The sequence below is a fragment of the Aulonocara sp. 'chitande type north' Nkhata Bay genome, linkage group LG17 (genome assembly GCF_057382095.1).
Source record: "Aulonocara sp. 'chitande type north' Nkhata Bay isolate Kocher_YH1m ecotype deep benthic linkage group LG17, A_spYH_male_GT1.1, whole genome shotgun sequence".
Lineage (NCBI taxonomy): Eukaryota > Metazoa > Chordata > Actinopteri > Cichliformes > Cichlidae > Aulonocara > Aulonocara sp. 'chitande type north' Nkhata Bay.
Window position 1 is genome coordinate 32185559 of NC_141360.1, and position 15492 is coordinate 32201050.

Below are 15492 nucleotides of genomic sequence, written 5' to 3' on the forward strand. Positions count from 1 at the left end.
CACTGTTACAGTTACCACACATATATTCAAAAGCACCTTTAGCGGAAGGTTTGAGGGCTCCCAGATTTGAGTGTCCCTCCCAAGAAACTCCTCCCACACTCTGGGCTTGTAAATATGAATATGTTCCTGTAGTCAGTTTGGCTGATTATATAACCTAATAAAATAAAATTACCAAGTGATGCTGAATTGCCTGAAAAACACTTCCCATGATTTTTTTTCTTAAGAAAACTGCAGTGCTTGAACGGTGCAGTGTTTTAGTCCTCAAGGAACAGTTTAAGGCACAAGTCCTCAAGCTCTATTCCCACTGCAGCTTGTTAGCTCGTGTTATTAGCTGAGCTGCCTGGGCAGGAAAGCACACACACACTTTGGTGCTTTTGGGCTTGGTGCAGTAAAGGCAGCCAACTTCTAAAGCAGTCTACATACAGTATAAGCCGGTTAGAGTATAATGGTTTAAATAGAGACGGGCAGAGCAACAGGGATTATGACCGTCTGTGTAGGCCTGTTATACTTTATCCCTTTGCTGTTCTTCATAAAGGAGTTTCTGTAGCACCACTCAGAGAAGCTCCATAAACCTTCTGTGATTGCATCTTTACTTCCTGCATTTATGCTCTTGCGGGATATCATTAGGCAAAAATTTGCTCACTAGCCTTTTTCTGTATCCCGACATCACCGATCACTCTCCAGTGTTGTTTCAAGCAGATTATATCATTAATGCAAAAACAACCGTTTCACCTTTTACCCTAAACATTTCCTGCTTTTTTGCAGCTGTACTTTTTTCTGTCAGTTGTAACATGTTAATGTTCTTGCAGTTTGTGTGTTTTATTGTTACACTTTATCAGCAAACTGTTAAGAATGAACTTTCTACTTTTGTTTTATAGCTCTAAATGTCCTGCCAGTCCTAGACATCCAATATCTGTAAAAAAAAGAAAGAAATATACAACACGATATAAAAACATAAAAAATATACAGAGGTTAACACATTTGTTAGATCAGCTGTTATAAAAACAAGAAAACTCAAATATTTTAGAAATCTGTCATAAACTAATTTAAAACTATAAAAATAATATTATTATTTATTATTTTAAAAAGCTACATTTACAGTTTTATACCCAGATTTGAGCTGGCACACTGGACGTCTCTGAGAAGTCAGAAATTATTTAAATTAAATTAAATTAAATTAATCAAGCATAACAATCAACAGCTAAACCACAGAAAAAAATAAAATTTACAATTTTTTTCAGCTTTTTGTGTATAAAAATTAATGAAAATTGATGGAAAACAACAATAATTATATTTTAGCATTAAAATATGATGGATTAACCATTACAAAAACATTAAAAATAGGTTTTGGTAATCACCAATGCTGTTAATTTAAGACAGCTGTGGCATATGCCTTAGACTGTGTGGAGATCTAATAAATGTGTTAAGCACGGTATTTTTCTTTTTGTTTTAACTGCTCTGTTTGTTGTTGTTTTTTACTATATTAAGCACTAATTGGATTGTACATCGGCCTTTCTCTACCCTCGATTTTTCAACTGATTTTTATGTGAAGGATCTGTGTTGAATTTACCCAGAAATTCAATGAAAAGAAATTGAATAGTTTTTGCTTTCTCCATCTTAGCCCCTCTATTATGAAATTAAGACTGTTGATCACTAATGTCAGTAAACTACCAGTTCCTGACACAATAACGTCAAAAAAAGGCAACAAATAACAAAAACTGGCTCTAGATACGATTGTACTATATGTATAGTTCTTTTGAACTCCCCGGAATGAAGTGGAGTTCTTAATTGAGACGATCTAGTTAGAAGTTATCGGGTAACACCAAGTCGAGCTTAGTTAACAAGCTGCATCCATAGACTTCTGGCCTCATAATCATCTCTAACTTAAAAACTGTAGTAACAAAGCAGAAGATGCTGGTGTGTCTGCAGCAGGCAGTTGTTCTGCTTACAGATACTAATGCATTCTAGTTATATATTTGTTCTTCTGTCTTTTTGCCTTTTGCTGTTTGATCGTTTCTCTCTCTCCGTTAATCTCAGCACGCTATCTCTACGGTTCCTTTAGAAAATATAAGCATTCCTTTGCAGTGTGTGTCAAAGGGTCAGTGTGCACACACCGTACCTCACTCTGATTCTCATGCTGATAACCAGCGTCTGCGCTTCTGTGTGTGTGCGTGTGCATGATAGATAGTAATCCATCACCATAATGGAGCTTTAATGGCTGCAGTAAAAATCATCTTCGTCAAACTCTCTCTCTATTACACAAACACACAACTTACGTGTACCTCTGTCTACCTTGTCTACCTCTCTGTTTCCCACAATCCTCTCTGCCACTCCATAAATCAGACCTCAAGCTTACAGCGTTTGCTTTAGCCTCACGCTGTGCACTCACACACACACCTGGCATGTCAAAACCCAAACCACTGGATCACACACCAATTCACCAACACCTACACTTATAAACACACATACATGCATGTGCATACACACACTCACACACAAACACGCACGCAGTTACAAGAGTCATGAATCTGGCAAATTTTTCCCACTTTCATTATTTCGTCTGCATTTCTCTCTGACCACACACTGTGATTGCATGAGACACGATCCATGGGAGCTTACAACCAAAACATCCAAGCTAGTACCTCATACCTGGAAACTGTTTATATTTAATTTCTTTGGGTCATTAACGACTTTTGGATTATGTGTAGCAAGAGAGGAAGTCTATTGCTTGGCAACAAAGAGACTTTTTCTTCCCCTACCGAGTATTAAATTTTGATCATTTTCTAAAGAAAGCTGTGTTTTGTTTTTCTAGTTCTGGCCATCATTCATCATATCAGTCATGATATCAGTTATGAGAATATTTTTCTCCCTGGGTTAATTGTAACAATTTAAGAATGTTGCAACTCAGCTTTTTAATGGAGACCATTATACTTGCAGGCATGAAAAAAGGGGGGAAGCAAGAGGGGAATCAAGGTCATCACATTGGTTTTTGTTTTCATTACTGAAAAAGGGGATCATATTAGAGATTTCCTTACAGTCGGTCACGAAATAATTTCAGTCAGGGCCACTTTGGTCTAAAAGATGATTGTTATTCCATGTGCAGCAATTTACATTTGGCAGTACAGTTGTTTTGTTCTATGCAGAGAAAAGCGGTTAGACCTTTGGTACTGAACAGAGCAGACATCACAAAAATCTGAACATGATTGAGACACAATGAAAAGAAGAAACATGCAGACGTAGGTTGCAAAGCAGCTTGCGGAGGAAGCAGCAACTCTAGACAGGCTAAAGTGACTTAAATAACCTATCCTATATGACTTTTGCCAATAGGCACCGTGGGTTATCAATGACATCAACCCTATTAGCTAGTGTACGAGGGACCTTAATTATAAATCTGTTAATATAATTAAACTTAGTAGCTATATCCTCAATCATCCATCTCACGATAGTGCTTGACTCAAAGGCAACTGGATTTCTTTTAGGTTCTTTAAGATGACCTCTTAAAGAACCTCTTTAAGACCTCTTGAAAGCCTTCTATAGTTTTAAAAGCTGGCGAGGAGTCCCAGGTATTTAACCTCTAGTGGGACATGTCAGGACATCTTTGTGAATCATTGCCCACCCTATAGCCATGTAAGTTGTTAAAGTCAAATGGCTGAGGGTGGACTGGCAGTTGGAGGCTCTCTTGGTGTCGTAGGCCATCACCTCTCTCCAGTCATCTGTTTTCTCTGCTTCACGGCACAGCATGCACAACACTGCACAACTTGCAGTGAGGTTTGCCAGGACCTATAATAAGAGGACCAAACAATCACTCCACAGGTCTTATGGTATATCATAGGAGAAACTGCTCTTACATTGTAGATCACAGGTGTCGAACTCCAGGCGTCGAGGGTCGATGTCCTCCAGGTTTTAGATGTGTCCTTGATCCAACACCGCTGACTTAAATGGCTAAATTACCTCCTCAACATATCTTGAAGTTCTCCAGAGGCCTGGTAATGAACTACTCATGTGATTCAGGTGTGTTGACTCAGGGTGAGATCTAAAACCTGCAGGACACCGGCCCTCAAGGCCTGGAGTTTGACACCCCTGTTGTAGATGTTCACATCTTGGACAGGGAAGACAGATATTTTGACAGAGCTGTGCCTAACCGGATCAACCAATGTTTCGCAGAAGAGGTAGCCTCGTAGAGGTAGGTTGATCCGGTTAGGCACAGCTCTGTCAAAATATCTGTCTTCCCTGTCCAAGATGTGAACATCTTCAACAGGGGTGTCAAACTCCAGGCCTTGAGGGCCGGTGTCCTGCAGGTTTTAGATCTCACCAAAAAATGTATGCCCTTGTAAAAATTGTGCATACAATTTCAGATAGAGTGTAAGAAGACGCTGGTTATTGTAATTAGTCACAAAACCCAAAAATTAAGGAACAGCCAATTTTCTAAACTTAGGGGGAACAAATGTTGCAGCATTGTAATGTTTTCTGTTAAATCACCAGTCCAATAATGACAGACTAAATTTTAAAAACAAGCTCCAGACTGCACACATCAAAATTTTCCTAAAGCTGGTTTTAAATAAAAGCTGCCAATGACCACAGAGTCGACTGTTCTGCATGATGTGATATGTTCTTATGGACACAAGAGGCATTGAATTTATAAAACTAAATGTGCAAATTATTACAGCGGTTCTGGTGTTCGTTAAGTAAGATGATTGAGGTGGTAGCCAACATGCTTTTTTTATTTCCTCAAGACATTACTGATCAATTTTATGCCTAAAAACACATGAGGATTGTGCTATAACGTAATCTCATAATAGCATGGCTCTTGTTTTTTTTTTAATCGTCATCCTGTTTTTAAGTTGTGTTTAACACATTAATTTCAGATTTTTAGGCACTTTTTGAAGTCTTTTTCCTCCGGTGTAGGTCAAGGTTGCCTGAGTCAGAAAGCAGATGCAGCAGACAGATACTAAACTATTTATCTCTTCTCAGTTGTCTTACACTCTTATCTTTACTGCTGTGTTTTTCTAGGTGATTGCAACTAAAATGCAAGGCCGTTAAGCTAAATCACCTGCAAACACCACCAGTGTAGAAAAGTGTAGCGGGGCTTTCTGATTCTTCCAACACGAGTGTGCAAGGACATTGGCCAGAGTAAGAATGAGGACAGCAAATCAGTGGAAATGATAAAAAAAATCAAGGTGCAGATAATGAGGGCAGATAGAACAGAAAGAGAGATAAGTGATAAAAGTTGGACTATGTGCTCAAAAATCATCACTCTGTTTGACAGCTCATCACTTCCACGCAACCGTGATTCATCAGAGGCCTAAACGAACGTGTCAAAATTATTCCATAGACCTCCAAAGTTGTTGTTTTGCAAAGCATCTGTTTTCTGCTTACATCACCTGGAAAGACTGAATAAGTCATTAATTTTTTTGTTGTTGTTTTTGCTGTGGGGGGTTGTTCCCTGCTGTCTGAAACTAATGGGGCTTTCCGAATATGCCAATTTGAGCCAAACTTGCTCAGTCTCTCCAGTTCTGTCCCATTCTCTTCTTGCATATTATTTTGATTATCTTCTCCTATTATATTAATTCTTTGCCTGTCAGCATTTCTTTTTGGCTCTACAAAATCGTATGTTTTAGTTTAGGTAGCTTGGTTTCCTCTCAGCTTCTGGTTTCCGACTTGGAGTTTTGCATGTTCTCCTTGTGTCTGTGTGGTTTTTTTTCCATTCACTGCAGTTAAGTGAAAGTAGATAAGATGCAGTGATAGTAGGGAACAGGTAGAAGACAGCCTGGACAAATGAGGAATGAAATTCAGTAGAAGCGAGAGAAGAATACATGTGTGTGAATGAAAGAGAGGCAGGTGCAACAGTAAAGATGCAAGGAGTAGAGGTAGTGAAGGCAGGTGAGTGTAAATATATGAAGTCAGCCATACAAAGCAACAGACAGTGCACAAAAGAGCTAAAGAAGAGAGTGCAGACAGAGTGGAGTGGGTGGAGACAAGTGTCAGGGGTGATTTGTGACAGATGGATAGCAGCAGGACTGAAAGGCAAGGTTTACAAGATGGTGGTGAGACCTGCTGTGATGTATGGTTTGAAGCAAAAAGCCAGGAGGCAGAGCTGGTGGCAGAGTTGAAGATACTAGGTTTTTTTATTGAGTGACAAAGAGGGACAGGATGAGAAATAAGCATATCAAAGGGACAACTCAGGTTGAGAGGCAAGGCTGAGATGGTTTGGACAACAGCAGAGGTGGGATAGTGGCTATATCGTATAAAGGATGTTAAAGCTGGGGTTGCCAGGCAAGAGGAAAACTACAGAGAGGGTTCGTGATTATAGCAAAGAAGCACATGCAGAGGAGGGTTGGTGTGACAAACAAGGATACTGGGGAAAGGATGTGATGATGACAGATTATCTTCTGTGGTGACCCCTAAAAACAGAAGCAAAGGAATAAGATGATGAGCTATAGTTTCATTGCTGGCATGAATGGTTTTCTGTTTCTGTGACTGAGAAGTAACCACTAATATCATAGGCTCCACCAGGGAAAATGGATGGATCTACAGCTAAAAAGATTCAATACAAACTTGGATTCATATTAAAAGAGGGTTGTTTTTTTTTTAACATCCTCGATGACATTTCAGCAGTTTACATTTTAACTTCCTGAAAGTTGGGGACTTGCATGCTAAACAAAAGGAGTTTCAAAACTGTGGTAAAGCGTTCAGCTCGTTGTCTTTCTGGTCCAAGTATTTAAACAAAATTCCCTGATGCACATCTTGCATTTTCCAAAATGCAACTTGATAGTGTCTTTGATTAGCACTTTCATTGTGCCTTTATACACAACTGTGGCCTATTTCCAATAATGAATATAACAGCATGATATATGGATAATGACTTCCTTTTCCAAGTAATTTATTAGATAGATTATCATTAATCATTAATAGTGTTATTACTTGCATCAGTTTTACACATAAAGAATAAAGCCACTGTGATATAAAATACCACTGAGATTTTCTGGATAACAGATGAGAGCAGAGGGAAGAGGTTAAGACTTAACAAGGGAATATTAGCCAATATTTGACCCAGGCCTCACACACACATATACTCACACACAGACAAACATAAATGTGGGCTTGTGTTACATGGCCGTTTCAGCGGCTCTCGTATTGATACAGATGTATTGGTCATTAAGTCAGTTAGGTTTGACGTCTCAGCCCAACTGCAGCCAAAGATAATAATATCAGCGCTCTCTCAGAGAAATTTTCCACTCTGTCCGAACAGAAAGAACTACAATTTGGTGTTTAAGATTGAAGTCTGATGCGTGTGTGTGTGTGTGTTTGTTTGTGTGTCCTAAACCCTGCTCAGTGATCATCCATTGGACTGTTTTTTTCTTCTCATCAGTCAAAATACTAACAGAATAGTTGGTGTTCTTCTTAGACATAACCACCTGCTAGTTAGCTTAGCAAGATATAGGTGTAAACAGCTACCCTGATTCTTGTTCAGTTTAGTAGTTTATCAGCATATCACATTTGTGTTATCTCTGGAAATGTCAAATCATTATAACCAACCAAGAAGTCAGATGTTATTGATTGTTTAGAAATAATACATCTAATGGAAAATAAATTTGTTGCTCTCATTTAAAGCTAGCTGTTTGTTTTTGGTAAAAAGTAGATATAGCAAGCATAAAAACTTCACCCAGTGCTTTGTAATTCCCATTTTTAAGGGGCATTTTGACTGTCTGGGAGCTAATTTATTTATTTATTTACACGAGAAGGTGAAATGCTAAGCTAGCATTTTATGCTAGCAAGTTCTGTTTATAGGTTGTATAGTTGTGCACTTTAAGATGTTTTTTAGTGCTGAATTAGAAATAAAATATCACAATTTGACTCAAAAGCTCAACAGACTGTTAGGACAACTATCTACAGAGCCAGCTGTATTATTGGTCAGATAACAAGATACTAACTTCACACCTTTTCAGTTCAGTGAATAACATTAGCTGAGGTGAAGCTCAGCTAACAGATGCTAACAGATTGTCATGGACAAACCTTTAGCTATGTTCACATGACGTCAGTGTGTTTTGGACACAACTTCTAGTGGATATTTGTGGAACTGCAGTTTTTGGCACTTAGCCTTGTTTTGATTTTTCAATCCAGGAAGTGGCACCCTGTTAGTTTTTACTCTGAGCTAAACGAACTGGCTGCATATTTATCCTACAGACCTGAACACCATCAGAGAGAAAGTTAATATGAACGTTTTTTCATGAAAGTATTTCTTTTTTTGGCTTTTAAAAAAAAGTCTAAATTTTCTCTTCTCTCTTTCCGGCCTTTTTTTCCTCAGTTGGAGGCGGAGTTAGCACTGTGCGAGAGGGAGGGGGCGGAGCTCCAGGAGTACGCCAATCAAGTCCTGCAGCAGATCGCCGACCGATGCCCTGACATTTTAGAGCAAGTTGTCAACGCCTTGGAGGACAGCTGCTGACACACTAATGCACACACTGGCAGAAAATGATTTTTTTTTTAAAAAAGCTTACATTCAAACATTTAGTCGTATTTAAAGTCAGAAGGCAAACATTTAACACAGCTTGGCCCCATAATTCCCCGATGCACAAATAAAATTAGTGCTGCACATGAATAGGAATACGTTCCCAGCCTTCAAAGAAAAGGGGAACTAAGACAAAAAATCAAATTATTACTGAAAACTGGGCTTTAGTTGCTTTAATTTTCTGTTTAGAGCACTATATCAGCATGCAAGTCAGCTAGAAATAATTGATAATCTACATTTATTTACATTACTACCCCAACACAGAAAGAGCCCTTACTGCACTGGCCATACGCGACACCTTATAGTGAGCTTCCCATGTCCTGGGATTCAACGGGAGGATTTATATTCGTGACTTGGGGCAAAAAGTATTTTCAAACCTTAACAAAAAGTTGAACATAAGCTGAGCTTGCCAGGTTCTTACACGCTGTTGCCACATTATTGTATTAGTTCAGATTCAAAAATATGTTTATTTCAACTGCCTTTGGCTCTTTACATCATTTGCTGCTATCTTTGTAATTTTTAGGTTCCTTTTTTTTTCCACTTTCTTTGTTTTTGTCTGATGAAATGTCCTAACATGCAGTTTCTTTCAGCAGTATTCTCTAGATAGTTGTGTAAATTGTAAAGGGAGCGGTTTAATTAACACATACACAACTTTCGTCAGGGGTAACATGACACTTTAATCTATTGTTTCCCATTATTGATGAAAGGTACAAACTACAGTAAATAACTCGCAAAACTCCCTTTATGAAGACACACTGGCATGGATGGTCTGACTTTCTGTTTCACCACAGAAAATCACACGTCTCCTTCATTTATGGCGCCCATGCCAAAATTAGGTTCAGATAAGAAAACCCCTTTTATGACAATCCCTTTAGCGTTAACATGAGGTGTCAAGTCTGAACTTTACTCATTTACCTTTAGTCAAACGTCTTTTTTTCTTTGTTTTGGGAGGGGAGAAAATATAAAGTAAATGTTATATATATTTTTTTGCTTTTGGTAATATATATTAAACACTAATCTTGTTTAACTGAAAGTGTCGTCATCTGTTGGTTGGTATGCTAGCATATGGTAATGCGTCAAAGTCTTTTCTTTTTTTTCCTTGGACACTGTTATTGGGAACGTGTATTGCACCTACAGAAGGCTTTGTGTCCACCGGGAATGTTTTCTCAGACTCAGTTTCTTGTTCTTGTTGTCTACAGTGGAAATGACACTGCATGTCTCCCACAGCGCTGACAGCCTTAGCATGATTTAAACTTTTACGGCAGTGAGCACTAGAGGTTCAAATTGTTTCAGCTTGAAGCAAAATTTCCTTCTTTTCCCCCCCCATCCCTTATACTGTATTGAGTGATGAGGCCATGACGGGAACTGTTTAGCGCTGCTTCCTGGTAAGAAACACCTGGTGGACACAAAATCTAAAGACACAGATTCACATTACGCTCTCAAATCTGACTGGGGACGCTCATGAGAAAAAAGGAAAAAACAGCTTTTGTTTGTTGGCACCTGAGCAGCGTTTTAAAAAACTTAAAGTCACAGGGGTGCAAACGAGAAGCTTCATTTCAAAGATACCTGAAATCTCACGCTGCTTTGGGTTGAAGGTTCCTCAGATGTCTTTTTTTTTGTGGTTGTGTTTTAAGAGGGGACCCCAGCAGATCTGAGTGTGTTGTAAGTTCAGTATTTGTTGTCTGTTTTATACTGATAATGTTTGTCACTGGGGGTGATGATGACTGGGACTCACTTTAAATTTCTTGTGGATTAAAAATCAGATTGAGAGAGAATGTAATAAAATATGGATTTATCTTTATTTCTCATGTCATGCCTGTTATTTTCTCTGGTTTGTTCGCTGTCAGATTCTCTGGGATATGTGACAAGTGAAACGAAGAAAACGCTGCTTGATTGTGCCCCCTGATCAATTTTAATCAAATGTAAAAAGTATCCTGTGTTCTAGGGCTGTTCGATATAACGATATATATCGGATGACGATATAAAAACGTCTATCGTTTCATTTTACGCTATCGTTTGTTTCGTGGTGTTGCAAAATAAACCGTTTACGGCAATATTTTTCATCGTTTTGGTGGTCACTGTAGTGGCTATATTAATTTCTTAAAGTTCTCTCTTTCTCTTATATTTAATATAACCACACTACAGACAGACAAGCGCATGTTTTTATGCGTTGTGGTTAGCAACAACGACGGTAACAGCATCGGGTGTCCGCATGTTTATGTTCCACATAAACCTTTCACAATAAAGTTCAAGATCCTGTTGAGACTTTTCAAAATAAACTGGATCACGTGAAAGAGCAATTATTTACGGACGAGAAGTAAAAAAGAGCCGCCAGGTGCTAAAAAATAAACCTTAGACTCAAACGTTAGAACAGGCTTTTCCCCGCAGCACGCCGTGTAATAAATACTCACAACTTATGTCTAAAAATGTATAGTTTCATGCATCGGTTAAAACACTCGACTCCAGCTACATGACGCGCAGCTGGAAACACTTCCCGCAAGTCGAGCTGCCCGAGATTCACAGAATTTACAGAAAATGTTACATTTTTGTGATTTATATCGTTATCAGGACGATAGAATTCTTATATCGGGATATGAGATTTTGGTCATATCACACAGCCCTACTGTGTTCCACTACTATAAAAAACTCATAAAAGCTAACTTTCTTTCACAGCAGCTAGCGAGCATACTTAGGTAGATCTGTCCTTTTTTTCTGACTTCAGCTTTCCATTCCCTTTGCCTCCTTCATTCTGCCGTGTTTTTCATGTGTACACTGAACTATTTCTCTTATCTTGTGAAATAAACTAAATTTTGATTTGATTTGTTTGAACTACATTTTCATACTAGAAGAGAATGGTTAGTCTGCTAATAGGAAGGCAACAGTAACTCAAATAACCACTTCTTAAAACCAAGGTATGCAGAGGAGCTTCTCTGACCACACAACACATTGAACGTTGAAGCAGATGGGCTACAACAGCAGAAGACCACACTGGGTGTCAGAACAGGAAATTGAGGCTATAAATTTATACAGACTCACCAAAAGTTGGACAGTAGAAGATTCCGAATTCCGAATTTGGAATTCTGCCTTGTATCAACGGCTCAGGCTCGTGTTGATGGTGTATTAATCTGTAACTTTTGGCCTCTAAATAGCAACTGAGTACAGTATAAATGTCAAAGCTTACCTGAGTATTACTGCTGACCATGTCCGTCCCTTCGTGACCACGTTACATCCATCTTCTGATGGTTAATGCTACATATCACAAAGCTCAAATCATCAACTGGTTTCTTGAACTTGACAGTTCGTTGTACTCAAATGACCTCCACAGTCACCAGATTACCAAGAATATTTCCAGCACCTTGTTGAATCTGCGCCATAAAGAAACAAAGCAGTTCTGAATTAGGACTGTGCGATATGACCAAAATCTCATATCACGATATAGGACATTTCTCATCCCGATAATGATATATATCACAAAATAGTGCTTTTTCTGTAAATTCTGTGAATCTTGGGAAACTCTACTTGTGTGAGGTGTTTTCAGCTGGGCGTCATGTACCTAGAGTCCGATGCATGAAACTATATAACTCTTTCCATACTCTTTCACGTGATTCTTGCGTAGGTGGTAGAAGAGGTTTGTCATGTTTGAGTCTGTGGTGGGGACCGGTTTGCAGCATAATTTGCATAGTACAGTTTTCTGGTTTGTGTCACACTTTTTATAACCAAACCAAGTCCATGCTACAAAGGTAGCCCCTCGTTTAGGAATAAGGCCCTTGATTTGTTTTGACTGGTCCTTCTGTTTGCAGCTACCTGATTCTTCCTCATCTTCACTGGCTATGCTGGTATTCTCTGTGCCCTGATGCAAAAATATTGCTGTAAACAGTGTATTTTGCAACACCACGAAACAAACCATAGCGTATAATTTGAAACGATGTTTTCATTTTGTCATCGGATATATTTCGTCATATCGCACAGCCCTATTCTGAATGTAAAGGGAGATCCAACCTAGTACTACTAAGGTATACCTAATAAAGTGTCCGGTAAGTGTATATGAGTAATTGTAGCTAATTTTCTGAAAATGACACAGTAGTTAAATTTAAACTAACACAAAAAGATGACTCAGATGTTTAAAGGAGTTGTTAGACTCATTCGGCTGGAAAATTTGGTTTAACAGACCTGCCCAGCTCGCCTGACCTTGAACCTCGACCCTCACCTGACATTTGCCCTCACTTGTGAAGAATTTCTATTTAGGGATCAAAGCGCCATCCTGTTATTATGGCCATTCTGGTTTTCACACAACACTCAGAGAACCAACTCCTGGCAGTCTGTAAATGTAGCATACATGCTGGTGCTTAGCTTCACATAAGGCAACGCTTTGTACGTGTGTTAGTGTGTGTCGAGGATCTGCTCTGCTTTCTCTATCTACTGTCCCAATAAAAGCCAGTGAAGGGAGACAGGAGGGATGGACAGAGCGAGAAAGAGGAGGAGAAAGAGATACGCCTTAGTGACTCCCTTATTTATGTGATGGAGAAAAAGAGGAAGGGGGAGGGAGGTAGAAATGAGTGGAAACATGGCTCATTGAACACTTCATCCCATCTCTTCTACAGCTCTAACTTTGCACAATGTACTTCTACCTGCCCTGTGCACAAAAGTGCATGTCTAAACATCAGAAATATGCACTAAAGAAGGATATATTTTTATATTAAAGTTGTCTAAATGTTCACTTTTCAAATATAGATATTAAGATTATTTTCAAAAGGCTTGCATGTGATATTCCTCACTTGAGGAAAAAGAAAAGCTGCAATCATTATGATTCCACATCATTTTACTTTTAAGGAACAATTACAGCTACATTCACCTGCAAGTTCGCATAAGTCTAAATCTGTGCTCCAGTCCAACAAATCTGTGCTCTTTAAATATGCGCATGTGTGCATTCAGGCTGGAAAACTGAGGCTGTGCGCGACAGAAAGCACAAGCATCACAGGAAACACAATGCTCCAAGTACTTCAACACTAAATGCTAAATCCCCTTGATTCTTGACTGCTGCTCATGTGCAGTATTGTCCCACATCGCCACGGACAAAGGAATCTGGAGAGCTGTTAAAGCTGGCAAAGAAAGAAAAACAAACTGTGAAACAGCTCCAGAGAAGCAGAGCACAGGGCCAATCCCACACAACCAGGGGTGAACCCTTCAGAGGCCTAAAGACAAATCATAGAAATGGAGTTGCATTCATTAACTACAGTTACTCTGGCAGCATCATTCTCTACAGACCTCACAGTGTACTTTCACATGACAGGTATGCTTATGTGTGCAAGTGATAAGACCGACTAACCATAAACAGTTGATGATTTGTCCTTCAGCAATTTAAAAATGTTAACATTTTGTTTCTGTGCCACTGCAATGATGTTAATGGACTCAGTCTGGCCAACTCTGTAACAAAACAGGTTTTGCCAGTCCATACGTCAAGTTATATAAGGAAAAAATAATAATCACAACATTCTAGTTCAAAATCTGTATAAAGTGGCGGTAAATTGTATTTGATATACAATCCTATGAAAAACTAAGTTCACTCTTACTGCTTCCATAGGACTTAAGATAGTAAGCAGCAGCCTGGTATCGTTTGCAAGTGTGAGCACCTCTATAAAAGCAGAAGTGTTGTTCTGGATCATTCACTCAACATAATGGCTCAATATTCACCAGGAGTGGATATTCCAGCAAATTCATCCCAATGATCAGAGAAAGTACAAAAACCCTAAGAGCTACTTCTCAGACTCTACAGGCCTCAGTTAGCATGTTAGTTAAAAGTTAGAAAAAGGCTGGACAAGTTTTGCTTGTTTGGAGGGTTGCCAGAAAAAGCATCCTCTCTCTGAAAACTACATGTGGCACAGCTTAACTTTGCAAAGCGGCATTTGAAAAAGCCACAACACTTCTGGAACAATGTGGTTCATTTGTCAGAGACCAAAGTGGAGCTGTTTGGTTATGGTACACAGCTTCACATTTGGTGGAAACCAAACACAGCATACCAACTCATCACTTCATACCAACTGTTAAGCACGGTGGTGGAGGGGTGATGATTTGGGCTTGTTCTGCAGCCTCTGAGTCAGCCATCGGTGCACCTGTGAGGACATCTCTCTGACAGCTAAAGCTTGGCTGACACTGGGTCATGAAACAGGACATTGGCCCAAACTGTGCATATGGACTATGGTCTATATAGATTTGAGCAGATGAAGCTCAATGACCAACCACAAATTTTGTCACAAGGGTAACTCTGCATGTTTTACACCCGCTGCTTTTCCTGATGCAATCCTAAAGTTCTGTCCAGCTGGAATCAAACGACCGACCTTTCACCTCACCAAGCAAATGTTGTAACCATGGAAACACCAGCAGAACAAAAGGCTGAAAAAGAAAAGAATTAAGGTACTGTAATGGGCCAAAGTCAAGACCTCTGCCCAACTTGAAGTCCTGTGGTGGGACCCTAAGAGTGCTGTGCAATCGATTGCTTGCAAACCTCAATGAACTAAAGAAAACCTTGTAAAGAAGAGTGGACCAAAATTCCTCCGTGACCATGTGAGAGACTGATAAAGGCATACAGAAAATAAATACTGGAAGTTAATGCTGCTGAATGTGTTCTACAAGCTACTGAATCGTGGGGTGTGCTTGGTTTTTCACATGACTGCACAGAGTCCTGTGAAAACCTTCTTTTTCACATGACTGTAGAGAGTCAGCGGGACACAGAAGTTGTGTTTGTTTTATCCTGCTGGGAGCACCAGAGGGGAGGAGCTTGCCACACAAGAGTCCGACAGCTCAAAATTACTGTGCTTTGGAAACTTCTTTCTTCTTCTTCTTTTTTTTTTATTGCTCTGATGCAGTTATAAAAACGGAGTAATCGGTTTGTGTTTGGGATTTGCAGCGATCCTTTATCTCTTCTCCTGTTTGGATTTGTTTCTCTATCTTTTGTCACTCTCACGCGCCGCACCTTTCTTTACAGAGAT

At 39.3% G+C, this 15492-nt stretch overlaps 1 protein-coding gene across 11 annotated transcripts in view; it reads left to right on the top strand.

Annotated features, from left to right (window-relative positions):
* LOC147310381 (ELKS/Rab6-interacting/CAST family member 1-like) overlaps nt 1–10307 on the top strand; it is a 151707-nt gene extending 141400 nt beyond the window's left edge. For all 11 annotated transcript variants that reach the window (XM_086269781.1, XM_086269785.1, XM_086269784.1 and 8 more), the window contains one exon: nt 8306–10307. In XM_086269781.1, coding sequence (XP_086125907.1) covers nt 8306–8443 — 138 coding nt within the window. In that variant the 3' untranslated portion in view covers nt 8444–10307. The remainder of the gene's footprint in view (nt 1–8305) is intronic.
* Nucleotides 10308–15492: the final 5185 nt, after the last annotated feature.